At 36.1% G+C, this 27,995-nt stretch overlaps 2 protein-coding genes across 3 annotated transcripts in view; one reads left to right on the top strand and one right to left on the bottom strand.

Moving 5' to 3' along the window:
* The window catches only part of LOC136808393 (large ribosomal subunit protein mL41A-like), a 175,899-nt gene that overhangs the window by 44,324 nt on the left and 103,580 nt on the right, over window positions 1-27,995 (bottom strand). The gene's annotated exons all lie outside the window — the stretch shown is intronic.
* On the top strand, window positions 879-27,851 carry LOC136808388 (uncharacterized). Its single transcript, XM_067064927.1, has 4 exons — window positions 879-1,257; window positions 23,108-23,517; window positions 23,831-23,899; window positions 27,002-27,851. The coding sequence occupies exons 2-4, from the start codon at window positions 23,127-23,129 to the stop codon at window positions 27,373-27,375; spliced, it is 834 nt and encodes a 277-aa protein (XP_066921028.1). The 5' UTR covers window positions 879-1,257; window positions 23,108-23,126; the 3' UTR covers window positions 27,376-27,851.

The following is a 27,995-nucleotide window of genomic DNA, read 5'->3' as shown; positions in this document are numbered from 1 at the left end:
TCTGGGTGCCATATAAGTACTGAGCGAATATGGTTGTGATAGTCTTCTACACTGAACTAGTGCTCTGCATCATTGTAGCCTTCTCTGAAACTTAACCTGAAACTTAACCTGTGGAGACGGACTAAGGCTTTTATCACGCATGTCTCAATAATATTCAAAGAATGGAGGATAGAGAGCATGTATCGATCATGTATCCTAATATAATGTTAAGCTTAAAAAAGCAGATTATATCATTGTTATATTATACATACTGTTATAAAGGATCATCAGTGCCAAATTTCATGCTTTTATCACCATTTGAAGTATTGTTAAAAGTTATGCTCAATTGAATAAAAAAGTGTTAGGTCGATTTTTAACGTTTTCGAGCACTTTCTGAAAGTAACTTTTGGTATTCTCAATTGAGCATAACTTTTGATCTAATGAACTGTATGCAATAAATAACCCATCAAAATTTAAGTTTATCTTTCTTCTTTTTAATGAAAATGAAATAGGAATGGTTATTTTTAAAAAAATTCTAGATTTCGAGAAATTAAGTTTCAAAGAGAGAAGCTTTTTGTGGCCCCCGCTTGTAAATTTTTCGAAATTTTCCAACCCCCGGGCCTTATAAGGACCCCCCTCCCGTTTATTAATTTTTATTAAGAACATTTTCAGCTGTCAAAGAGAAGGCTCCCCCGTTTATTAAAATCTCGAAAATTTTCGTACCCCCCCCCCCCCCCCCCCCGCCTGTTTATTTGAAACCTATCTAAGAGTAAACAGTGAAATGAGTTTCCTTCAAAAGAAATCCTCTATATCTGACACCTGCTGACACCCAAGTATTAGTAGACACCATTTTGTGTAATTATAACATTAACCTTTAATAAAAGATTTTTTTTTTCATTTTGTGGAATCACTCGATTCAAAGTTATTCGCATTTTCCAGCTCTTGTTGAAGCAATGTCAATTTCGTTCTTCGTGCTACTTATTTTCTCGAAAACGCTATGTACAATATCGAAGGTGTCCAAGGGTAGATGGACGAGTGCACTACATAAGGAGCTTTTTCACCTGCACTTAAGAAAAAGTGTAAACAAACATGGTTGGGAAGTTTTCGGAAATCTTAATCCAATCAATGTCTGAATCTCCAAACCAAGTTGCAGTTTTAAACGAGTTTAAAAAGAAGGAGGGGACCTTCCTGATTGACTAGAAAGTGCAAAGTGTTGGATGGTGTATCTGAATTTCACTACAGAAGACCAGAAAAAGAAGAAAAGCCCAGCTTTAAGAAGTAAGTACCTAAATATGGCTCTAAAACAGTTAGGAACATTTGGCGAGTTCCTGTACGCAGCCGCAATAAAAAAAATCATAACGTCACTCAATAAAAAATGGCGTTCGTGTCTTTTCACACTTTTTTTAGCCTAGACGATGTAGCAAACCAGTCAGGACCTCTTTGGTCTTTTTTAACATTAGTTCGGATAGAATAAAAACATACCTGATCAACACAAGCAAACCTTCTGTCTTGCGTTTTCCTGCGTTTACTCTTTCCTTCACAACAACTTTCGTTTTTGGTTATGTAGGTTTTAAAATCCACAAGTAATGAACCTCTTATAGCTTTATCTGAATAAATCTGGTTGAAAACCTGCTATCAGGTTTCATTCCGTACGTTTTTTATCCACGTGGTGAACCGGTTTCCCCGTTTTCCCGATAATTAAAAATTGGAACTGTCCCGGGGCGCGATTGGGCGTACCGCCATCGCGAAATATTTTTCGTGAAAATTTACCGTATTCAAACGCTACTATAATCTAGATAGGAAACAAATATTAAATTTGACTCTTTTTTGCTCGTATTTCTAAATTTTACGATAAAAAGAACTATTTACAAATTATTTTCTTTAACGGGCGTTGAATCGATATTGACATATTTAATGATGTCATAATCAATGCCGTGCATATTTTGTCAGTGTCGTGCATATTATGTCAACATCCTTTTCATTGGATAAATACCACTAAAATATACAAGAAAAGTAAACATAAATTTATCGCCCGCGAGCACGGCTTAGCTAAGCGCACCTCTCTTATTCATTATCTAAGAATTGGAGCGGGCAAAGATTACCGTGTGGGCTGATAGCGGGCAAAGGTTATTTGAAGATGTTTTCAGTTATAATCTGACAAGGTAGAACAAACTAAACATAGAAAGGGGGTATTTTTTAGTGCTCTATACGATGATCGGTATTTTTTTTGAATTCTATGTTTAGATTTTTCTACCCAGCCCCGTTGCTATGCACGCGCGCCTTGTTGCTAAGACCTTTGCTTGAAATCGAAAGTGAAACCAAAATAATTTAGCGCAAACTGCCGTTTGCGTAATATCGATAAAGTGAAATGAGGTCCTGACTGTAGCAAACATAGTAAGTATAAGCATACTGTGCTTTTAAGTAAGTAAGTAAGTAAGTAAGTATTTATTTACCATTTAACACTACAGAAAAGATACAAGTGATGATATGCACAAAAAATATATGGAAGGAGACCGCCTTATAGTCTAGCTAATCAAAAAGATGCGGCCACCTAAGTACAGATTGAATCTGTGGACATAAGATATATTAAGGCATTTGACAAGGTCAAAAATCTTGAGAATTTTGAGATCAGAAAAGAGTGGAGAAGAAGGGCATCGAGAGTTGTTAAAAGTAATAAGACGTAAGGCTTTCTTTTGAAGGATAAATATAGGCTTGGAGGTGGTATTGTCAGTAAGACCCCAGAGTTGGCAACCATACTGAAGATGAGAATGAAAAAGAGCATAATAAATGTTAACTAAGGTTTTTGTTGAAACATAGTGCCTGAGCTTAGATATAATACCATTTGCTCTGGCAAGTTTAGCTGATAAAGATGTAGTGTGGGCTTTCCAGTTGAGGTGCATGTCAATCAAAACGCCAAGATATTTGATATTTAAACTTTGAAAAATTTTCTTACCTCCAATTTTAAGAAAAGGAACAAAAGGAAGAATTTTTCGACAGTGTCTGAAAATTAAAAATTCAGTTTTTGCAGCGTTAAGGGATATTTTATTGGCTTTGAGCCAAGTTTGGAGGGATCTTAGGTCACAATTGACTCTGTTGCAAAGGGAAAGAAGATCATCATTAAAATGTAAAATATGGGTATCATCGGCAAAATGAAAAGTTTCACTTGAAAAGATTGCATTGTGAAGATCATTAATATAGATTAAAAATAAGAGAGGTCCTAGAACAGAGCCTTGTGGAACACCATGAGGGATTATTTTAATAGAAGATTTATTGGATGAAATAGAGACAAACTGGGATCTGTTAGATAAATATGATCTGAACCAGTCATTAGCCTTTCCTCTAACCCCATAGTGGTCCAGTTTTGAAATTAGAATAGAATGATCAACAGTGTCAAAAGCCTTTTGCAAATCAACAAAAACACCACACACAAAGTTACCATCATCAAGAGATTTCCGAATACGTTCAACAATATTAAGTAAGGTATGGATGGTTGAGTGAGATCTACGAAAACCAAACTGGCGCTCAAAAAATACTCGATGAGAATCTAAGAAAGTAATAAGACGAGAGTACATAAGTTTCTCAAGAATTTTCTCTATGTTGGAAAGAAGAGATATAGGGCGATAATTGTATATTTCAAGTGGAGAGCCTTTGTTTTTGAAAACGGGAATAACTTTCGAGAGTTTAAGCATTGAGGGAAAACAACCAGATTCAAATGAAAGGTTAAAAAGAAAAGAAAGGGGTCCAGAGAGGTCAAACTTTAGAAGACGAAGAATTTTTGGGGAAATGCTATAAGGGCCAGATGATTTGTTAAAGGATAAAGAATTAATTGTTAGTAAAACTTCAGCAGGGTTAACACGATCAAGAAAAATAGAGTTCCTAATGCGATTTTTGAGATAGTGTTTGAAGTGACGATTGGTTGGACCAATTTTGGAACGGACAGTATCTGCAATAGAAGTAAAAAAGTCATTGAAGCCATTGGCAACAACGTTTGGGTCAGAGTTGAGATGGCCATTGACACGAACAGATGAAGGAGAAGATTTGGAATCAGATCCAATGATATCTCTGATCCCTTCCCAGACTTTCAAAATATTTGTAGCATGAACGGAGAAAAAATTGGAATAATAATTATTCTTACTCTTACGTGTAAGAGTAACTATGAGATTTTTGTATGTTTTATATCTTTGATAGTAAAAAGATTTCATAATAGGGTCCTTGGTTTGAATATATTTTCTAGAATAAAATTGACGTTGTGAGATTGATTTAATAATTCAGGGGGTGATCCATGGTTTAGCCCGAGTTTTTTGTTGGCGTTTGGTCACAAGAACAGTTGGGACATGTTGATCAATAAGGTCTTGGATAAGATCATAAAAGGTTTTGAAAGCTTGATCAACATCTGTTATTCGATATAATTTATTTACCCAATCAATATTAAGAAAATCAAAAATAAAATCTTGTTGTTTAAAGTTTTTCCAGTCCTTTCGGAAGATTTTTTCATTCTTTGGTTTTACAGAGGGACCACAGACAAGATGAAATTGAGGAAGATGATCAGAGATAGAATAAAGCAAATTTCCTGAAAAGGTACGCTTTTCAGAAATTGAAGAAAAAATATTGTCAATAAGTGTCATGGAGTGGTCAGTAATTCGAGTCGGAAGAAAAATATTAGGTATAAGAAAGTGTGATCCAAGGTTGTTCAAGTAAGATAAGATATTGGGATCAGAAGAAGTGTTCAAAAGATTAATGTTGAAATCACCTAGCAAAAGAATTTGTTTTTTTTTTTGTTGATTTTATTCAAAAGTGGTTCAAGAAGTTTATTGAATTCATCAAGCGAAAAAAGAGGGTGTTTATAGATGGATCCAACAATAATATTAGTAGAGTTTGGATGCTGGATTTCTGCAAAAGTAGATTCAAGAAGGGTTGAGCAATACAACATAGAGTCAAGATCTTTGCGGGGTTCAAAAGAGAAATTTTTCGAAATGTATAACATAGTGCCACCAACAGAAGCCTCTGTAGGCGTGTAAATTGGTTCCTGAAAATTTTCAAGATTGAAGTTGAAAGATGGTTTTTTCCCCTTCAAAATACGGGTTTCGGTGATCGCCATAACATCAAAATTAAAATTGAGTTTAGAAATAAGAGTGGTTAGATCATCTATGTGTAGAGCTAATGAAGCAATATTAAGGTGAAGAGAAGAAAAAGAGAAGGGCCCGCTTTCACGGGCAAGTTTTTGGAAGTCAGGAGTTTTGTAGTACTTACAGTCAGCAGCCATGAGATTATCAAGGTCCAGACAGTTGTTTTGGCAGTGGTCAGAAATTAGGTGAAGATTACGAGCAACATCAATAAGTTTAGGGTTTAGGGCACCAGAGAGGGAAGGTTGGGACTTGAGATTAAAGGGAAGAGCCCCAAGGAGACATTTGGGGCAGTACCAGTCGTTAGGACTGGTAGATAAAAATTGAAATTCAGCAAGAGTTAAGCCTGAGCATTTTAGGTGAGTCCAAAGTTTCAGGAGTCACAGAATATAGAGTTACCTTCTTCTTTGACTGTCTTAGAACATACTGAGCATGGGAATAGTGTAGGCATAAAAGTAAACTTACTTAATCATGGTGGGTCTAAAACAAGACAAAAATAAAATAAAAACACCAGAGCAGAGCCAACAAGCAAGATTTGTGTAAACGATAAAAAGTGTGCACAGCTAGGCTGCAATTTTGATTGAGAAAGCAAAAAATCAAAATAACAAAAAAAAAAAAAACGAAAGTGAAAGTAAAAAGAAACTTGCGTGGTTGTCATCTAAACTAAAAAAATGGGTAATCACAGCCAAGCACAGAGCAAGCGAACGGGAAGGGAAAAAAGAAGGAGTGGCCCCGTAAGATGAATTATCAAAAATAAACAAAATTCAAGAAATAATCTAAAAAGTATGAAAGTCATATCCAGGAAAAATTTTCTCCAGAGTTGACAAATGTTCTATTTTAGTGTGAACATCAACGTTATTTTCATTGATTGCAATGTAAACACTTCCATTATAAACCCAGAATCTGTCAATCAATCTTTCATCATATAATTTCTTACAGGAACTCCAAAGAAATTTTGAATAGGGAGCAAGGTTACAGTTGATAAAAATTTTGCCTTCTAGATTAGCCTTTCTCAGTTTATCTGAAGCGGATTTACTACCAAGTTTTTTTTTGTTTTGGTGAAGTTTATCACACTTTTTCCTGTTCAAAAATCTTACAATCGTTCTGGCAGATTTATCTTTTTTACCTTTTTTAAGTCTGTGGCAGGCTTCAATGTCATTTTCCTCTATTTTAACACCAATACTTTCTGCAATAGCGATTACTTTGGACTCAAGGTTATCGATTTCGATATCATCAGGGATTCCACAGATTTCAATGTTGTTCCTCCGGACGTATTGTTGAAGGTTGAGGTTTTCACTTTCCACTTTGATAAGTCGAGATTTGATATCTTTGATGTTTGATTTCAAAGACTCATTATCAGCTAACAAAATTTCATTTTCACTCTTTAGTTGAGATATAATGTCGGATTTAGCATTACTGATTTCTTTAGAAAGGTCATCTTTGAGTTTTTTTATAATATCTGAAAGGGATTTTTGTGTAATGGTCGATTTGGAAAAATCAGAAGAAATTTCATCGCTGTTAGTATTAATCCACGAACATAAATCATCGACTTCTTGATCGTCTACTGAAGATGAAGAGAGTTTCTTGGTTTTTCTTTTGCTGCTGTTCTTTGGTTTCGTCATTGTAACAAAAGTTCAATCAAAATATTCAACCCACTCAAGGAAGTAAGAAGCTTTTTTGCGTACGCAAGAGCACGTCTGACCTCAACGATAGTCAGTGCGCGAATGGCTGACAATTTCTTTTGCGTCGGAAAAACTTTTTCAAACTTTCAGCGATGATTGATCAAACTGTTACAATGAAAATTATCCAGCGCATTTTTTATCTTCTTACCTTCTTCATCTTCAATGAAGAACTCAAAGTTTACTGAAAGTAAGCACATAAGTAGGCACTTCAGTCACGTGACTAAAAACTGTCGCGAAAATTTAGCGGGGAAGCGTTTTTTTATAAAGACGGGGTTTTCGATTTTTTAAAAAATAGTATACATTCTTCTATCAAAATATGGCAGGGGTTTTTACCAGCTTTTCATAAAACAAATGATTGTGTATAAAGCTCAGAGGACTGCCTGAGTTTCTCCCGTGTGTGCCGAATTTATTGTTTTTCCTAGTAAAATTTTACAGAGCTTTTTTAGTCATAACTTTTTATAAACTCAATTTTTAAATATAGCACACCCTAAGTATTATAGAACAAAAACTTAACTTTCCAAAAACTATAAACACTTTATATCCAGTGTATTAGAGACCATGCCAAAATTCAATATTGTGATTTTCAAATTTCCAACATGACCCCCGTCCCAAAAGCACTTTCGATTTTGCACGGGTTTTTGAGATTTCGGATCAAGAAGCAGCAGGAGAAGAAGAAGTGTGGAGAATGAAGCTGTAACACATGGAAATATCCATTCCTATTTTAATGAATAGAAGAGAAGAAGGTAAGCATAAATTTTTTATTCTGATTTCATGTATATTGTCTATATATTAATGATCAAAACTTGGAACAGCTTGCACTTGTCTTTGTGGCCCATATATTTAGTCTTGATGTCTGATGCTATAAAAGAAAACTAGATGTTAAAATATCCCTGTCGCCTGTGTACCTTTTTGTACACTCACTGTGCTGTGTACCTTTTTGTATGGTTGCTGTGTACCTTTTTGTATGTTCCCCATGTACTTTTTGTATATATGCTCCCTGTGTACCTTTTGTATGCTTTGTGTGGTCCTTTTGTACGTTTTGTGTGATCATTTTTGTACGCTACCCAGCATGGTTCTTTTTATATGAGTTTGGTGTGTACCTTTTGTATCCCCTCCATAGGTCCTTTTTGTGTGTTCCCGGGTACCTTTTTGTACACTCCCCACCTTATTGTACGTTCCCAGTGTACCTTATTGTACGTTCCTCGTGTACCTTATTGTACGTTCCCTGTGTACCTTATTGTACGTTCCTCGTGTACCTTATTGTACCTTTCCTGTGTACCTTATTGTACGTTCCCCGTGTACCTTACTGTATGTTCCTCGTGTACCTTATTGTATGTCCCCCGTGTACCTTACTGTACGTTCCCCGTGTACCTTATTGTAGTTCTCCGTGTAACTTATTGTACGTTCCCTGTGTACCTTATTGCAAGTTCCCTGTGTACCTTATTGCAAGTTCCCCGTGTACCTTATCAGTCAGGGAAATCCCACAATTGCGGTATACTGCAATTGCAGTAGTTTTCATTTGTGGCTAGCTTATAACTGCTGCATGTAGTGCTGATCGACAAAAGATAAACAAACATCGACTGTAAAAATTGTACGCGAAGAAAGCTTTTCTTTAGTAAAAGAATCTGATCTACAGAAAAAATATTTTGTCTGCGCGTTAAAAAGATATGATCAATTATGTACAAAAATTGCCTGTTTTCTCCTTGAATCTTGAATTCTATTTCTTGAATACTGCAATTGTGGTATATAAAAATTGTAAAAGTGATGTTTATACCGCAATTGCAGTAAAAAATTACTACCACAATTGAGGGATTTCCCTGACTGCTTATTGCATGTTCCTCGTGTACCTTATTGTACGTTCCCCGTGTACCTTATTGTACGTTCCCCGTGTACCTTATTGTATGTTCCCCGTGTACATTATTGTACGTTCCCCGTGTACCTTTGTACGTTCCCCATGGTCCTTCTTGTAGGCTCTCCATGCTCAGTCTCAAGCAGAGTCTCACACCTTAGAGTCTTTTTTTCTCGGGAGATTTCAGCGAATGACCACACTTGGCATTGATTCCTTTAAAAGAGATTATTTCCCATTATATTATGAAATTTTGAATTTTTCTTTCCTTTCACATTCAGGTGTCAGGATTACAAATTCAACAAAGTTGGACAACCTCTAAAGCTGACAGTACAATGTAACTTGCTGACAATGATGTAATGATAATGTTGCACATAATGAAAATACAAACAAAGACAAACATTCTTGCAACAATTGGACCAAGGAACTCTATTGTTCCAAGGTGTGATTTAATATCAATGATACAAATGTCATGGAGTTTGGTTTATCAAGACACAAATTTCACAAAAAAGATTGCTGGAAAGTGTTGTAAATATAATAGGAATAACTAAATGTGACAATTTCAAGGTTGACAATTTGGCATATTATCATGAATACTAAAGTAACATGTTATGCACTGGAAATCCAAATCTGTAAAGGAGTAGATCCATTTAAGTAACTTTTTATTTGTGACTGGCATATTATAGTGGTATAAAATATTGACGACAAGGAATTTGTTCATATGAAACTGAACAGCATTTCGATATCTCCAAAATTCATTGCCATATTTCCATTGGTTCCTTAGTAGACAGTCTCCAGATATCTTGGCACTTTCTTAGTCTTAGAATGATATCAACTTGTAAATATCTAAGATTTTATTTCCTTAGTATGAAGCTAAAAACCAATATTAGTTAAAATACATTTATTTTTGTGTTAAAATGATTATCATTTGCATGCTATTTCTTAACAAGTTTTTAGACTTATATCATCTGTGAACATGTCTAATTTAAATTGTTATTTATTACAAGAATAAAATCGACTGTGTCATTTTCAGTAAAATATTGTGTTTATTTCATTTGATTTTTTAGATAATAGATGGAATGTGGAAATGTTTTGATGAAAGGAGATATCTAAACCAAATTTTGAAAACTTTGATGAGAATTGCAAAAAAACATTTTTTTATGATAGTTTTCAAAATTTTCCAACTCCATCTTTTTATTTTAGTGCGTTTTTCTGATATCATCCAATTTTAAATTTTAAACATCTGTTGCCTGGGACGAATTCAGACAATAAAATTTGGCACATGGAAAGATATAGTATACTATATCATTAAGTAAATTTTGATTTCAATTTTTTGGCTTACCTCAGTAAAAGTGAGCAAAAATCTAATTTTTTGCAATAATCTAAATTCTTCGATATCTGTTGATTGGAACCACTTCAGACGATAAGATTTGCCACACTCGAAGATATCCAGGTACAGAAAATTTAATAATAAGAGTTTGAATTTTTTTTGCTGACGCCAGCAGGAATAAGAAAAAATTGAATTTTTGCAATAAAATGCTGACATCATCAATTTTTAAAAAAATTTTTTTTCAAACTCTTGTTCACCACAATACCTTTCAGTGTGCAAAATTTTAGCTTTGCAATCAAAGTATTTCAAGAGTTATTGCAAAAAAATGGATTTATGACGTCATCTGCCATTTATGACGTCATCGAATCTAAAATCCTCAATATTTGTCGACTGAAACCACTTTAGCTAATGAAATTTGGCACACTGAAAGATATTCAGGTAAAGAAAATTTTTAAATTAAAAATTTCCATTTTTTCTGCTGACGTCAGCAGGAATAAGCAAAAATCGAATTTTTCCAATAAAATGCTGACGTCATCGATTTTTTCAAAAAAAAATTTTTCAAACTCTAGTTTACCACAATACCTTTCAGTGTGCAAAATTTTAGCTTTGCAATCAAAGTATATCAAGAGTTATTGCAAAAAACAATTTTATGACGTCATCAGTTGGCCTAAAATTGAAATTTCTTAATTTCTGGGCCAAAAATTTGAAAAATTGTAAATTTTTACATTCAGAATCACGAGACACCATTTTTAGCACCGAAATGAATCAAAATGGACATTCAATATCGAAATCCTGACTTTTAATTGCAATTTTAGTTACTTTTTACCCCCGGATTTTCTCGTTTTTACGTTACCTCCCTGTATAAAAGTGGTTTTAATTCTGCGAAAAAGTAAAATTTCCTCAAAATTTTTTTTTCAACCTGTAGTATGATGATCAAAAGATCACCTGAAAGAAAAAATGCGAAAAAGTGTTTACCTAAACTTGGGTTAGAGCCAAAACTTGCTCAAACTTAAGTTTTTTTGACTAAAAAAATGCCTGTTTTTTGCCCATTTTTTGGAAGGCTCCTTGCAGTAAAAATCCGCTAATTTTTGCTCCAATTAGCTTCACAAAAAATCCAATAACTTTTTTTCTATAAATGTTACAGAGGTCAGTGACCCCTCGTTGAAACGAGAAAGATAGAGCTTTCCAATGAACCAAGTTTGACAGGGGTAGTTAAAAGTTCGAAAATCGGCCTAAAGTGCCTAACATAAGATATTCTTATAATTAATGATATTCATTTAAACACGCTTCGTTATGCGCTGCGGTGGAGTGCATGACGTAACTCGCGCGGCAACTAACTCGCCTTCTGTTGGAAGATCATATTGGGTGTTTTGGCGTTACCACCCTCGACGCAGCGAGCGCCTTTGTCTTTCCGCAACTCTTTCCACCATTTAAGATGGCCTTAACAATAGATCCAAAAGGGCGCCATAATCTTGGAAGATAATTTGGTTTGATCTACGGCTTTGGGAAGTAACAATGTTTTTGGTTGTTTTCGATGGAAAATGGCAAGAAACTTAAGTTTACAGTGTCATTTAGTTTTTGCTGGCTTATAGAATGGCAGGATCCTGGATGGTTTCCCTAACTGTAAAAGTTTGAGATATCCTCTTAATTATTGCTAAAGGCGGTCATCGAAAAATTGTTTTATTCGCGTCACCCGCCCGCATCAAATTTTACGCTGATTTTCTGGTGCGGAGAAAAAAATCTTGGAAAAGCAATTTGTTCTTTTAAAAAGTATACCGTGAGAGGTCCTAAAGCCGATAGCCCAGCCTAATTATCCGACCCCCAAATAACTGTTATGAAAAAAATTCTATGTTTACAAACATTCCCTCTCCAAGTTGAACGATAAACTATTGCTAGAACTCTCGAAACAAAACATCTAACAAGATAGCTGTAATGTCAAGATGTCAATTAATGTAATTAAAAAGTGCGACTTGTAAAAATAATTACCTTTTATTCTGGATCAGTTGCTCATGTTTAAAACGATAACAGTCTTGTAAGAAAAATGACTTGTGCGGGAAAAATACGAAACAACTTGGACTGGTTTCCATCAAGAAACAAACAGACTAAATTGTAAAAATGGCGCGAAGTTGAAAAAAGGGCGGATGCGGTAGCACTAATTTGAATAACAAACATCGAATCAATGAGGCGGCAACTATCAACGCCCTCTTTACCACCTATAAGTCTGTATGTTTATTTACGGAAGGCCCGCACTCGGACAGCTCTTCATTTAAGTGTACTCTTTGACGACATATATTATCTTTACTAGAATAGGAGCAAGGTGTCATGTATATAATACATAATAATTGTAATATACGTCGTCTATATGTATCCTTACACAAAGTCCCCGCAATCAAGCCAAGTGCCAGTGTAAAGTAATAGAAACCACGCTCATACACAGACCTCTTTTATATTTTCGTGTGCTTTGGAAAATCAAAACATCTCGTTACTTTTTATGATGCTGTTACTACTGTTGTCATTTATGACGTTGTGCATATTGCAATAAAAAAATATGTTTTGTTATAAGAAGCAATTATTGTTATTTGGCTCAATTGGTTCAATGTATCAAATCTCTCAGTTTAGTTGACACTTTGGTATCTTCGTTGCGTCACAGCGAAAGGTTTGTTTTTATTTTAGTTTGTATCTTTGAAAGACCCCATCGGCTTTAGGCTGGGCTGTCGGCTTTAGGACCTCTCACGGTAGCTTTTTTCTCAATTGCTCTGACGACCAAAATTGTCCTGGTATCAACCTGTCTTAATGTTAACACTGTATCAGATGAAGATGAGCAGCCAGAACCTCGTACAGGTTTTAGCACCCTGAACTTCTTTGCTGATGAAATAGACTGGGAAAATATAAAAGAGACCATGCGTCACATCAGGTGGAAGGAAACACTTAGTGACGACCCAAACGAATTATTGGAAACCATAAATGCCCTGTGTTTCAAAATCTGTAAAGATAATGTACCAACCAGAACACCAATAGAAGGCAAAAGGAGATCAAAAGTTGAAAGGTATCGTAGATCCTTAACCAAAAGACGGAGAAAAATCACAAAAAAACTTTTACTCACAAATTCTCAAACCCGAAAGAAAAAAATCAAAGAGGAGCTGCTGCAAATCGAAAAAAAATTGCAAAAATCCTTCCAAGATTCAAAAAAGTTTGCGGAAAATAAAGCTATTGAATCAATCAAAAAGAATTCTAAATATTTCTTTGCATACGCCAAGAAGAAATCAAAAGTGAGAACTAAAATTGGACCACTAATAGACAAAAACGGGAACCTTACAATGAAGAATAAAGAAATGGCTGACATCCTTTCAAATGATCAATATGCTAAAGTCTTCAGTGAACCCATGTCACCTGACGATCAAGCTTTCAACACACAAACCACTGAAATATCAGAAATGGTAGTCACTGAAAATGACATAATGAAAGCCATTGACGAATTATCACCATCCTCAGCTGCTGGTCCAGATGGTTTCCCAGCAATAGTCCTGAAACAATGTAAAGAAGAATTAGCCATCCCATTGTGCCATCTATGGAAAAACAGTCTGGAAAAAGGAATTGTTCCAAACAAATTGAAAAAATCAACTATAACCCCAATCTACAAAGGAGGAAACAAATCACTGGCTGCAAACTACCGACCAGTTGCCTTAACATCACACGTTATAAAGATCTTTGAGTAAGTCATCAGAAAACACATTGTCAAACACATGGACGAAAATAACTTTTTCAACCCAAATCAGCATGGCTTTAGAAGTGGAAGATCTTGTCTGAGTCAGCTCCTTGAACAACATGATCTTATATTAAACTTACTTGACAAAGAGACCAATGTAGATGTTGTTTACTTAGACTTTTCTAAAGCTTTCGATAAAGTGGATCATTCAATTGTTCTATCAAAATTCAAAAGGCTAGGAATAACTGGTAAAATCTATAATTGGATAGAGTCCTTTTTGAGAGACAGGCAACAAACTGTAGTGGTTAATGGTGTGAAATCAAACAACCAAGAAGTTATCTCAGGTGTACCACAAGGAAGTGTACTTGGAACCCTGATTTTCCTGATACTCATTGGAGACATAGATGAGAATGTTATCCAATCTATCGTCAAGTCCTTTGCAGATGACACTCGCACAACCAAGTCAATAAAGAATGCTGAAGATGTAAAAATATTGCAACAAGACCTTCAGATTTTATATCAATGGACAATTGCAAACAATATGAAATTGAATGATGCAAAATTTGAATTGCTACGTTATTGCTCAAATACAGAAATAAAAAATGAATCTCACTATACCTCACCATCAGGAGATAAAATTGAAGGAAAGGAATATGTTAAAGACCTGGGAGTTCTTATGTCCAATGATTGTCTATTTAAACATCAAATTGAATCAATAATTGAAAAAGCCAAAAACATCATTTCTTGGATATTACGTACCTTCACTTCCCGCTCTACACATACCATGATCACTCTCTATAAATCACTTGTGATCCCTATACTGGAATATTGCTCAGCGTTATGGAGCCCCAGTACTATTAGTCTTATTCAAAGACTTGAAGAGATCCAGAAATCATTCTTAAAACAAATAAAAGGAACACACCAAAATTATTGGGAAAGTCTAAAGAAGCTTAGAATATACTCACTTCAAAGAAGGAGAGAACGCTACAGGATCATATACACCTGGAAAATATTGGAAATCTTGTGCCAAATATCAATGATTGCTTCAAATCTAAAGACCATCCAAGATTAGGACGAATGTGTTTTAGCAAATACGCCGGTCCAAACAATTCAAAATTACGCGACAGTACCCTGACTATACAAGGAGCAAAACTTTTCAATGCAATGCCAAAGAGCATGAGAAACTTGAAAAATTTAACTGTTGACAAAGTCAAAAATGCACTTGACAAACACTTGCAAAAAATTCCCGATGAACCCCAAATCCGTGGTTATACAGGGTGCAGGAGAGTTGACTCAAACTCAATTTTAGACATGAAATCTCTCTGCTGATCCATTTCTTCCTTCAGGAATTATGGATTGAATGAAGATTGTGGTGTGGATCAAAAGATTCTTGCCAGAGCGGTACGCTCAAACACATCCAAAAGTAAGTAACCATCGAAAAATTGTTTTGCTCGCGTTACCACCTGCCCTTGAGTTAATGGCGTGATTAAAAAAAACCCGGGAATGTTTTTGAACGCCCGTCCGCCTGTATGCATTTTTAACACCTGTCAGTATAGACCTAACTGTTCATACAAAAATTACAGGAAATGCATATTTGAACTTTGTACCCTATGCTGCACACAAGCACTTAAGCTTAAGTCCTGCAAAAGCGGGACAAAAATCAGTTTTTTGAAGTTTGCCTTTTTTTTGCAAAAGTTCTAGGAATGAAAATAAAGGTATAATAATAATTGAATACTATCCACTGATGATCGGCAGCACTATTGTAAAGCTAGATTCGCTTCGCGTACTCTTCGCTTGAGAAAGTAATTGACAGATTGAAGTTTTTCACCCGCGCAGGCGTTCGCAGGCTCAATCCTCGGACCGCGCTAAAAATGGTAGACCTAGCTGTGATAGATTATTTTGATGGAAGTTGCTGGAATGTTTACAAGGCTCTTGACAGAAAATCGTTTTTTTTATTGTCAATGATGACAGTGCCGTGATTAATTTTGTTAGATCTGACATATTGATGTTTGTAAGTACACTTTATAGTTTTGATTCCTAATGAAGAATCATATTCTGGTTTTCATGTTATTAGATGCTGTTTTAGAGCTTTAGAGCTAGCCTGCCTGTTGCGACGCGAACAGAGCATTTTTCGATGACCACCTAATAAATACACTGTTTTTATAGCAGTCTCGCTATCTATCTACGACCCTGCCTATGTCCCGGACAGTCTGGGGTTGGTGTCTGGGGTCTGAAAAAAATAATTCTTTCCACAGACTTACGTCCGGGGCACCGATTTTTGCTCTATAAATTTACCCCAACCATGAATATGGTTCATCCTATATGGAAGTTCATTCTATGGTGGCCTATCTTGAAGTGAAGGTGGTTGAACAAAATGTTTTTGGCATATTGATGTAACTGTTTGGTTAGATTTAGAATGCACATGGCCCACACTTCTTGAGATTGAACGATCAAAATACAGGCCTCACATATGTAACGCCAAATCAGAACATTACAACATCTTTTCGAAAACCGCGTTTGTCCATGGAAGAATATTTCAATGAATCCCAAAATACCCGCCCGTGCAGTCAGCGATTCCTTAAAAAGCGACCGCGTAGGCTGTCTGGGGCGTCAGGGTTGTCTCTCAAAAACAAATAATAAGGAGCCCAGGCACGCAACACAGAAACCCCGGACTGTCCGGGGCATAGGCAGGGTCGTTGCTATCTCCACGGTACTCCACCACAGAGGCGGTAGGTAAAGATGCGCACTTTAGTACTGTGCAAGGTTAGAGGAATTGTCAAAAAGCATTGTCAATTTTTTTCTTTCTTTTAAAGAGAATGATTTAGATATTTGAACATGATATCAATGATAATTTTATGGATCTCTCCTGGGGTGCATGTCACTAGTCTGACATTTTCTAGTCTGAATTTACAGTTTTGTCCGAAAACGTAAGATTTTAGAGTGTCAAATGTTGAACAAGGGTTTTCACAGAGATAATATCCTTGTTACTAAAAGAGGTAACGAGTGGTAACGAGTAGTAACAATGTGGTAGCAAGTGGTAACGAGGTGGGAACGAGTGGTAACGATATGGTAACGGGGTGGTAACGAGGTAACGAGTGGTGACCAGTTGGAGTTCCACAACTAGCAAGAAGGATCAGATTCACCATAACTGTATTGTCATTACATTCATGTATATATCGGACGGAGGATCGAGACAAAAATACCATTAGATGCTAGAAATTTCCAACATGTTTCGGCCAGGGCCGTTTTCAAGGTATATTTCTAGCTAAAAAAATTCAGTTTTTTTAACAAAAAAAAAATTTTTTTGACGTCAAATAAACGCTTTTTTGTGACGTATATTTATGAGCCGTCTGTAAGTGATCTGGAAAAAATGGACGTGTAAACACAGACTTAAGGCGCTATCAAATTGAGTTCTTGGTTTAAACCCTTGGGTTTTAAGGTTTTTAGTTTGTTGATCCAAAAGTTCTCTCGTGATAGAATGGTGTTTTTCAGCTGGCTTTCATTTCCTTCGATATTTCTTAGCTGTTCAATGATCGTAAATTTAGCATCTCTATTGAAATTATGTCCTTCCTTGTTGAAGTGTTTGCACGCTGGGATGGTGTCTTCTTTCGGATGAAGTGCATTGCTTCTGTGGTTGTTCAAACGGACGTTGAAGGGTGTTTCAGTTTTACCGACGTATTGGATCTTGCAGATTTGACATTCTAGTAGGTAGATGACGTATTTGCTTTTACAGTTGACATTGTGGAATATTTTGAATTGGCGTTTTGTTTGTTGTGACACGAACGTGGAGGTTGTGGTTACTTGACGACAGCAAAGGTTTCTGGAATTTGTGAGACATGGGCGACATTTGCCTTCTCTCAGTGTGTGGGATTTTCTAAATACTTTATTATTTTTTATTGTTGTTTGACCTATTAGGTCACGAAGGTTTTTGTTTCTTCTATATACGATCTTGGGTTGTTCGTTAAAAGTATCTGCTAGTTCGTCATTTATTTTTAGTATGTCCCAGTGTTTATTGATTGCTTCACGTATGTTTGGTAGGTTTTTGTTGAAGGTGGTGATAAAGAGTGTCTGGTTGTTGTCTCGATTGGATTTGTTTTTGTATTTGAGAAGATCAGATCTGTTTATACTTGATGCTTTGGTGTACGCATCTGTGAGATGTTGTTGTTGGTATCCTCTTTTAAGAAAAGCGCCATGCATTTCACTAGTAGCTTTTTGATAGTCGTCTACGTCTTTGCAGATTCTTTTGAGTCTAAGGGTTTGACCGAAAGGTATGTTCTTCTTTAAATGGTTAGGGTGGTAGGATTGGTTATGGAGATAAGCTGATCTGTCTGTTGGTTTTTTGTATAGTCTTGTGATTAGTTTAGATCCGCTGATGGTAACAATGGTGTCTAGGAAGCTAATTTCCTTCTTTGAATAGTCAGCTGTGAACTTGAATGTAATGACATCTCAATAGCAATTTATCAGAATATTAACTCCTGTTGAAAATTCACCAGTCAGAACCATCAACTCCTACAGCACATTCACCAGAACCATCAAATTCACCAGAACCACCTACTCCACCATTGCATTCACCAGATCCATCAACACCAGCATTATATCCACCAGAACCATCAACTCCTGCAGCACATTCACCAGAACCACCAACTCCTGCTGCACATTCACCAGAATCCCCAACTCCTGTCGCACATTCACCAGAACCACCAACTCCACCATTGCATTCAAAGGTCCATCAACACAAGCATTATATTCACCAGGTCCATCAACACAAGCATTATATTCACCAGAACAACCAACTCCACCATTGCATTCACCAGGTCTATCAACACCAGTATTGCATTCACCAAATCCATCAACACCAGCATTATATTCACCAGAACCACCGACTCCTGCTCAACAGAACCATCAACTCCACCATTGCATTCACCGGAATTACCAGCTCCTGCTGCACATTCAACAGAACCATTAACTCCACCATTGCATTCACCAGAATTACCAACTCCTGCTGCACATTTACCAGAATTGCCAACTACTGCTGCACTTTCACTAGAAGCATCAACTCCTGATGCACATTCACCAGAACAACCGACTACACCAATGCATTCACCAAAATTACAAAATCCTGCTGTACATTCACCAGAAGCATCAACTCCTGATGCACATTCACCAGAACCATCAACTCCACAATTGCATTCACCAGAATTATCAACTTCTGCTGCACATTCACCAGAATCAACAACTCCTGCTGCACATTAACCAGAACCACCAACTCCACCATTGCATCCACCAGATCAATCAACACCAGCATTATATTCACCAGAACCATCAACTCCTCTATCATATTCACCAGAACCACCGGCTCCTGCTGCACATTCACCCGAATCTTCAACTACTGCTGAACATTCACCAGAAGTATCAACTCCTGATGCACATTCACCAGAACCATCAACTCCACCATTGCATTCACCAGAATTACCAATTCCTGCTGCACAATTACCAGAATCACCAACTCCTGATGCAGAACCTCCAGAACCATCAATCTTTGATTTACATTCACTAGAACCATCAATTCCACCATTTCATTCACCAAAACAACCAACTTTACCATCATATTCACCAGAACCATTGACTCCACCATAACATTCGCCTAAATCTCCAATTCCTACTGCACATTCACCAGATCTGCCAGGTCCTGCTGCAGAAGCTCAAGAGCCATTAGCATCAGTTGCAAAAAACACCAGAATCGAGAAATTCGAATTTGGAGACTTAGGGCCACCGTTTTCAACTGGTTACCACTCGTTACCACATCGTTACCACACGTTACCACATCGTTACCACTCCCACTTTACCTCTTTTAGTAACAACGGATAATATTAATAAAAGTTCATTTTGGCGGCATTTGGACATAATTAGAAATAAAGGACCAATCAAATTTGCGTAAAGATAATTTATAGCAAAAAGAATGCACCACCTTTAAGGGCCCCTTTTTGCATGTTCAGAATTATGCTATAAGGGTTGTAAATCACAAACTTTGATTTCGCCCCCCCCCCCCCCCCCCCAAAGAAGGGTTGTAAAAACAGCTAAATCCAATTTCTTGACTCTTGAAAGCCTAATCTTAATAAGCTTCCCAAAATTTAAGAAAAGTTGGGTTTAGGGGCCGAACCTCAAAGTCGAAACTTTTATAAGCACGTGGTTGCTTATAAAAGATGTGCCTCCTCCTCGGCGATTCATATTTCGTTTTATATGTTTTTTTTACTCGTTGTCAGACAAAATTGTTATTGGAATACTGACTAATTCGTCAAATCCAAGGTCAGGCATTTTTACTGTTGGACTAGAAAGTGTCGGACTACTGACGACCTCCCCTCTCCTGAAAATTTCACAAAAATTTATCTAGAGGGAAAGAAGTTATTATTAAAATAAAAAGAGTTCTTTACCTACCGTTTCTCTGCTGGGTTTCCTTATGAGAAAATAAAAAATCAATCGCTAAAATCAAATTTGGGAGCGTGTGCAGTCGACACTACTAATGGCGTATTGTGCGCTTGACTCCAAAGGCTGTAATTACACAGTTAAAACTTACGCCTGTGTGATGCAATTGCACGCTTATGATCCCGCCCCGTGTGAGATTGCTTGAGCAGATTAGAGGGTTCAGATTTGTCAAAATCGGGTAAATACATGGTCAAACTGGCAGGCTAGCTCTAAAGCTCTAAAGCAGCATCTAATAACATGATAACCAGATTATGATTTTTCAATGGGAATCAAAACAATAAAGTGCACTAACAAACATCAATTTGTCAGATCTTGCAAAATTAATAACGGCACTGTCACCATTGACAATCTTTTTTGTGTGGTCGGAGGATTGAGCAGCTTGTGATGTGACTAACCTGAGATCAGATTGTGATTGTTTTCTGTCCACCATGCTGAAGCTCTATAAAGGGATGGGTGAAAAAACAAGACAATCTGACAAATATCAATTTCGAATTTGTAATATTTCTACCCAGCTCGCTCGTTGTTAAGAATGCACATCCTGTTGCTAAGACAAAGACAGACATATTAATATAGCACACACACTGATGTGAAGGGGGGCCAGGATCCTGATACCAAACCAAGGGCTGGGGGGGTGGTGGCAATTTTTTTTCAAATTTTAGAAAGTCAAGTTGGTATCAATACCAAAATGAAGAGGTGGATCCCCTTTTTTTTGATTTTTGCTGAATTCAAAGTTAGTATTAGACTTGAAATCTTGTACAATATAAGTAAAAATTGGAAAATCGTTTACACCCTGGTTCTACAAAAAAACATTCTCCAAGCCATTATCACATGAACCAATGGAACCAATGCTCCATTTTTCTGTACTTTTCATTTATTTGAAACTAGACTTGGGCAAACTGAATCAAATCTTAGTTGACCTTTGAACTGGTTTAGTCATGATAAATTTTGTCTGTACATAACGTTCACTGTGTAGGCTATGTTGCAAAGACTCTAGGCATGCCTAACACAATGATTAATGTAGCACATAACAATTAATTTTCAATACTCTAGGATACTCAAGTTTTAGATACTCAAAGAATTGTTCACTTAATTTTTCATTTGATTTTTATTTATAGTTTGTTTTATCTATAAAACATAATAGATGTTTTTGTTCGAAAGAAACTTTGCGCTAAGTTAGAATGAGAGAAACTTGTTTTCATTTTCAGAGTCCAAGGTGTTCAGGGCAATTTTTAATATCCATGCAAATGAAATTATCACATTTGTACTGATTGTCAGCTGGGGTGGGGGAAGGGGGTGGGTCCCCCTTTTTCAGAAAACAAGGATTTTCCAGGTTGGTATTGATACTAATTTAAGGGGGTGGGTCCCCTTTTTTTTAGAGGGTTGGTGCCATCTATTTTCAAATCTCGAAAAGGTTTTTGAGCCATGGGTTGGTATCCTGGACCGTGACTCTCCCTGTGACGTGCGCATAATATCAATAAAGTGAAAGGAAGCTGTGACTGAAGGTAACTGCTGTGTTGTAAAAGACAAATCAATAAGATGACGTTATCATTAAAAAAATTTCTGCTGGAGTAATTAGTTATTCAGAAGAATGTCGCATTCTCCCAAACAACTATAGGGTGCCATATCAGGAAATTTTAGTTTTTGATTTTACGATCGGCGCACAACAAGATTCCTGTTGTAGAATTTTCTGCAGGAGAACTATTTTCCTCTAATTTTCAAGGGCCTTCAGAGGTTTACTGTGCTCGTAAGAAAATTATGACCAGCTGTTATCAGGTTACTTGTGACTCACCATGATGACATGGAGAACCAGGGCGCTTTCTCTCTCTAATGATATTTAACATATATTTGTTAGCTATTTTTGTCCAAAATCCTTGGGGACAGGCATTTTTAAAGGTTAGGGGGATGCCAAGAAGAGGTGGTGAGGTCATTTAAGGGCTCTGACCATAGTGAATTTTTGATATTTGCAACTTACGAAATATAAATTTCTACTTGATGTAGCCCACAAAACTGTGGCATGTTATACATTTTCTGTTAGGCCAATTATCCTTGAGTCTGAAAATTTAAGAATCGCAATGAAAAAATTTGATGAGGAAGAAAATGAAGACTTTTGCGAAGAAGAGTATTTCAACTTTGAAGAGCTTAGTTTCGGCGGAGAAAAAACATTCTGAATTTTTTTTTTGCGGTAGATGCTGTATCTTTTATTGAGCTAAAATTAATTTTTCGGAAAATTTTTCTAAAAGCTTACTTGTCTCAAAATCTTGAAAATAGTGCTTTTTGACCAATTTTCCATCCCAATTTCTCATAGAAAAACAGCCATAACTTTTGATGAATTAATTTAGAAAAATTTTCCGAAAATTTTAGAACAGTTCAATTCTTTGCGGACAGTTTGAAAAAACTTCGAAACAAAAAGGTTAATTAGACATTAAAACTTAGCACTTTTTATAAAAGAAGGTGGTACAACATATTATTAACGTCTTTTTAAAGTTCATAACGTCATTTTTGTAATTACATTTTTAATTACTCTTAAGGGATATGATTAAAAAGCAATTTATAAAGGCAATTCTTTGTTAAAAGTGTTAAAGAACCTAAAACATAACTTTTATGTTTAAATACTAAAATCAATTTTCCGACCATGGTCAGAGCCCTTAAGAAGGGGGATGAGACCCCTTTCCGCACTATGTAATCTTCTTTCTATTTTTTTGACTCAGATATTGTTTGAATATAAACAAAATTCTATATTCATTAAGAATTTACATATTATTTTAGAGACAGTTTGCCATTTAACCCTTAAACATTTTTGTGGGAGACATACTTAGGGACAGAAGCAGAAAAATGTTGAAAAAGGTTTATTAACTTAAGCAAAACAAGGGAATCAAAGATCAGATAAGAAGAGAGTTAAATAAATGAACCAACCACTCTTTAAAACTTTAAAATAATTTCTTCTTTTCATTTTTTTAGCATTATCTCGAGCAAGGCCATGGAGGCTGCTCCACCATCATACAATGATGTCATGACCGGCCAATGGCAACCAAGTCACCAAGACGAGGTCAGCCATCACCATGCATCCCCCTCTGCCCCTTCAGCACCTCTGATGACTGATGATAATAATTATTCCAATCGGACGTCAAAACAACTTGAAGCATCAACTTCTTTTATGACCCCTCCAAATTACACTGCTGGTTCGTCAACATCAGCACATCAAGTTTCGAGAGATGATGGTAGCACAGTTGCAGCTGGAGTTTCATCTTCAGGGGTTCGATTGATATCAGTGACACCTTCTGACACAGACAATCTCAGCAATAACCAGCCAACTCCTTTACAGGAGCCGCAAGATGATGGCAACAGTGATAGCGGTGATAGCAAATTTAGTGAGTATAGAAAAACAAGATTTTGTTATTATTGATATTTTGAAAGTAAGGTAGGATAAAACTTACTTCACACCATTTGCACTTACTAAAGGGTAAAACAATACTTTTAATTGAAATCAGATATCAAATGTAACATAACTCGTAGAGTTATTTTATCTTAAATATAGCCTTGTTTGCCTCCAAGGTCTGCAGGTTTTATCTTTGAGGAATGGAAATGTGAGAATGAATAATCTGATATAATCTATGTTACAAAAATTGATTTCCCTACCCTATCACAAGGGATAGACTTTGAATCGCTTTTTTTGCTTCTTAGCTTGTGGGCCTACAGCTATGTGTATGTTTTTCACCATGGCTGCTTTACCAATTGCAATGGTTGTACTAGGTAAGATTAACCTTGTTTGCCTTTCCAATTACAATGGTTGTACTTGGTAAGATTAACCTTGTTTGCCTTTCCAATTACAATGGTTGTACTTGGTAAGATTAACCTTGTTTGCCTTTCCAATTACAATGGTTGTACTTGGTAAGATTAACCTTGTTTGCCTTTCCAATTACAATGGTTTTACTAGGTAAGATTAACCTTGTTTGCCTCTCCAATTACAATGGTTGTACTTGGTAAGATTAACCTTGTTTGCCTTTCCAATTACAATGGTTGTACTTGGTAAGATTAACCTTGTTTGCCTTTCCAATTACAATAGTTGTACTAGGTAAGATTAACCTTGTTTGCCTTTCCAATTACAATGGTTGTACTTGGTAAGATTAACCTTGTTTGCCTTTCCAATTACAATGGTTGTACTTGGTAAGATTAACCTTGTTTGCCTTTCCAATTACAATGGTTGTACTAGGTAAGATTAACCCTGTTTGCCTTTCCAATTACAATGGTTGTACTTGGTAAGATTAACCTTGTTTGCCTTTCCAATTACTATGGTTGTTCTTGGTAAGATTGTTTGCCTTTCCAATTACAATGGTTGTAGTTGGTAAGATTAACCTTGTTTGCCTTTCCAATTACAATGGTTGTACTTGGTAAGATGAACCATGTTTGCCTTTCCAATTACAATGGTTGTAGTTGGTAAGATTAACCTTGTTTGCCTTTCCAATTACAATGGTTGTACTTGGTAAGATGAACCTTGTTTGCCTTTCCAATTACAATGGTTGTACTTGGTAAGATTAACCTTGTTTGCCTTTCCAATTACAATGGTTGTACTTGGTAAGATTAACCTTGTTTGCCTTTCCAATTACAATGGTTGTACTTGGTAAGATGAACCATGTTTGCCTTTCCAATTACAATGGTTGTAGTTGGTAAGATTAACCTTGTTTGCCTTTCCAATTACAATGGTTGTAGTTGGTAAGATTAACCTTGTTTGCCTTTCCAATTACAATGGTTGTACTTGGTAAGATTAACCTTGTTTGCCTTTCCAATTACAATGGTTGTACTTGGTAAGATTAACCTTGTTTGCCTTTCCAATTACAATGGTTGTACTTGGTAAGATGAACCATGTTTGCCTTTCCAATTACAATGGTTGTACTTGGTAAGATTAACCTTGTTTGCCTTTCCAATTACAATGGTTGTACTTGGTAAGATTAACCTTGTTTGCCTTTCCAATTACAATGGTAGTACTTGGTAAGATTAACCTTGTTTGCCTTTCCAATTACAATGGTTGTACTTGGTAAGATGAACCATGTTTGCCTTTCCAATTACAATGGTTGTAGTTGGTAAGATTAACCTTGTTTGCCTTTCCAATTACAATGGTTGTAGTTGGTAAGATTAACCTTGTTTGCCTTTCCAATTACAATGGTTGTACTTGGTAAGATTAACCTTGTTTGCCTTTCCAATTACAATGGTTGTACTTGGTAAGATTAACCTTGTTTGCCTTTCCAATTACAATGGTTGTACTTGGTAAGATGAACCATGTTTGCCTTTCCAATTACAATGGTTGTAGTTGGTAAGATTAACCTTGTTTGCCTTTCCAATTACAATGGTTGTAGTTGGTAAGATTAACCTTGTTTGCCTTTCCAATTACAATGGTTGTACTTGGTAAGATGAACCATGTTTGCCTTTCCAATTACAATGGTTGTACTTGGTAAGATTAACCTTGTTTGCCTTTCCAATTACAATGGTTGTACTTGGTAAGATTAACCTTGTTTGCCTTTCCAATTACAATGGTTGTACTAGGTAAGATTAACCTTGTTTGCCTTTCCAATTACAATGGTTGTACTAGGTAAGATTAACCTTGTTTGCCTTTCCAATTACAATGGTTGTACTAGGTAAGATTAACCTTGTTTGCCTTTCCAATTACAATGGTTGTACTAGGTAAGATTAACCTTGTTTGCCTTTCCAATTACAATGGTTGTACTTGGTAAGATTGTTGCCTTTCCAATTACAATGGTTGTACTTGGTAAGATTAACCTTGTTTGCCTTTCCAATTACAATGGTTGTACTAGGTAAGATTAACCTTGTTTGCCTTTCCAATTACAATGGTTGTACTTGGTAAGATTGTTTGCCTTTCCAATTACAATGGTTGTACTAGGTAAGATTAACCTTGTTTGCCTTTCCAATTACAATGGTTGTACTTGGTAAGATTGTTTGCCTTTCCAATTACAATGGTTGTACTAGGTAAGATTAACCTTGTTTGCCTTTCCAATTACAATGGTTGTACTAGGTAAGATTAACCTTGTTTGCCTTTCCAATTACAATGGTTGTACTAGGTAAGATTAACCTTGTTTGCCTTTCCAATTACAATGGTTGTACTAGGTAAGATTAACCTTGTTTGCCTTTCCAATTACAATGGTTGTACTTGGTAAGATTAACCTTGTTTGCCTTTCCAATTACAATGGTTGTACTAGGTAAGATTAACCTTGTTTGCCTTTCCAATTACAATGGTTGTTCTTGGTAAGATTGTTTGCCTTTCCAATTACAATGGTTGTACTTGGTAAGATTAACCTTGTTTGCCTTTCCAATTACAATGGTTGTACTAGGTAAGATTAACCTTGTTTGCCTTTCCAATTACAATGGTTGTACTAGGTAAGATTAACCTTGTTTGCCTTTCCAATTGCAATGGTTGTACTTGGTAAGATTAAGATTTAAATGTAACAAAATTACTTTAGTGTTCAAAAGTGTTCGTCTTCATAACAAGTCTTTCTTACAAAATGTTTGTGGATTTATTAAAATGCGAGAAAAAGCTATACTTTAGGCTTACAAACTTTCGCAAACAGAAACTTTTGGGAGGTCGAAAATCGCGAAATTTACGATATTTACTTTCGCAAATTTGATGAGAAAATCTTTTTTGCGAGCATAAACTTTTGCGAATCAAGACGTAAAAATGAAAATTTTCATACGAAAAAATGCTTTAGAAGAACAAATATTTCTTTGATTGGCTTGTGATAGCATTTCCCTTGGTACAGTATATCGTAAAATATAGGATTAATAGTCAACAAGGTTGCATTTCTATGGCCAGTTGTATTTTCACGTTCTTTTCTACATTCACAGGAGTTGTCAATTTAGACAAGTGTCCGATGAGTCCACAGATTCCACTCTTTATGATTGTCAGTGGTGCATTATGGTCCAGTTTCTTTGCCTCCATGTTGTTATCAATGCATTGCGAAGCTGTACTGGATGATGTTGATGAAGATGACAACATGCTTTACGCTTTGCCAGGTCTCATCTTGGTCGCCGGGTTTGGTGTCCAATGTTGGGGAAGCTATCTTGTTTTCTCTGAATGGAATACGTGGACTGACTATCCATATCTTGCAGATAATTTATCATTCGGTTGTGATAAAACTTCTTATTTATTTTCTTTCTCAATGTTGATCATCTTTTGGTGTCTTGGACCTTGCGTCTGCTGCCTGGCAAGCGTGCTATAGTTTATTTGCTGCTTGCTGCCTGCGTTCTCTACCTGGTTAGCTCACTGTACAAATGGCTTTTCATTTTGTACATAATCCATGTAGAACACAGTATATAACTTGTTCTCGAAATCTGTGCTTCACACAATGTCAGAAGTCTGTCACGTGACAACATCCAGCTGAATTTACTTGGGAGAAGCTGCGACAAATCACTAATTTTTACAGACATTTAGACTGGATAAATGAGATTGATTGATACTCCGAGTCGTATCGGAGTTTTTTATTTATTGTATCTTAAGTACTACACGTTTTTTTTAAAAGGAACCTTAACTTGGCTCCGAGCCTGGAGTTCCTTATTTTGCCAGAGAGTTTCAGCTTCAAAGTTCCTTATCTAGTTCCGTAGTTACGTAGCTGTTAAGTTTGGATTTGCTAAGTGTGTAGCTTCTTTATCAGCATTTTTTGTTTTTTTTGACATATTGAAAGGCGTTTCTGCAATATTTTCCGTCTTTTTATTTAGGTTGTTGTAAATGTGTGCAAGTTCAAATTGAACTCTCGCTGTTTCTTAACTTGATTTTTTATTCTCAGCCTGTTCAGTTCCTTAAAAATTTCTTATTTTTCAGACCTTTTTCAGCCTCAAATTC

This window comes from Clytia hemisphaerica, unplaced genomic scaffold (genome assembly GCF_902728285.1).
Source record: "Clytia hemisphaerica strain Z4C2 unplaced genomic scaffold, Clytia hemisphaerica genome assembly, whole genome shotgun sequence".
Lineage (NCBI taxonomy): Eukaryota > Metazoa > Cnidaria > Hydrozoa > Leptothecata > Clytiidae > Clytia > Clytia hemisphaerica.
This window is presented reverse-complemented; position numbering and strand designations above follow the sequence as displayed.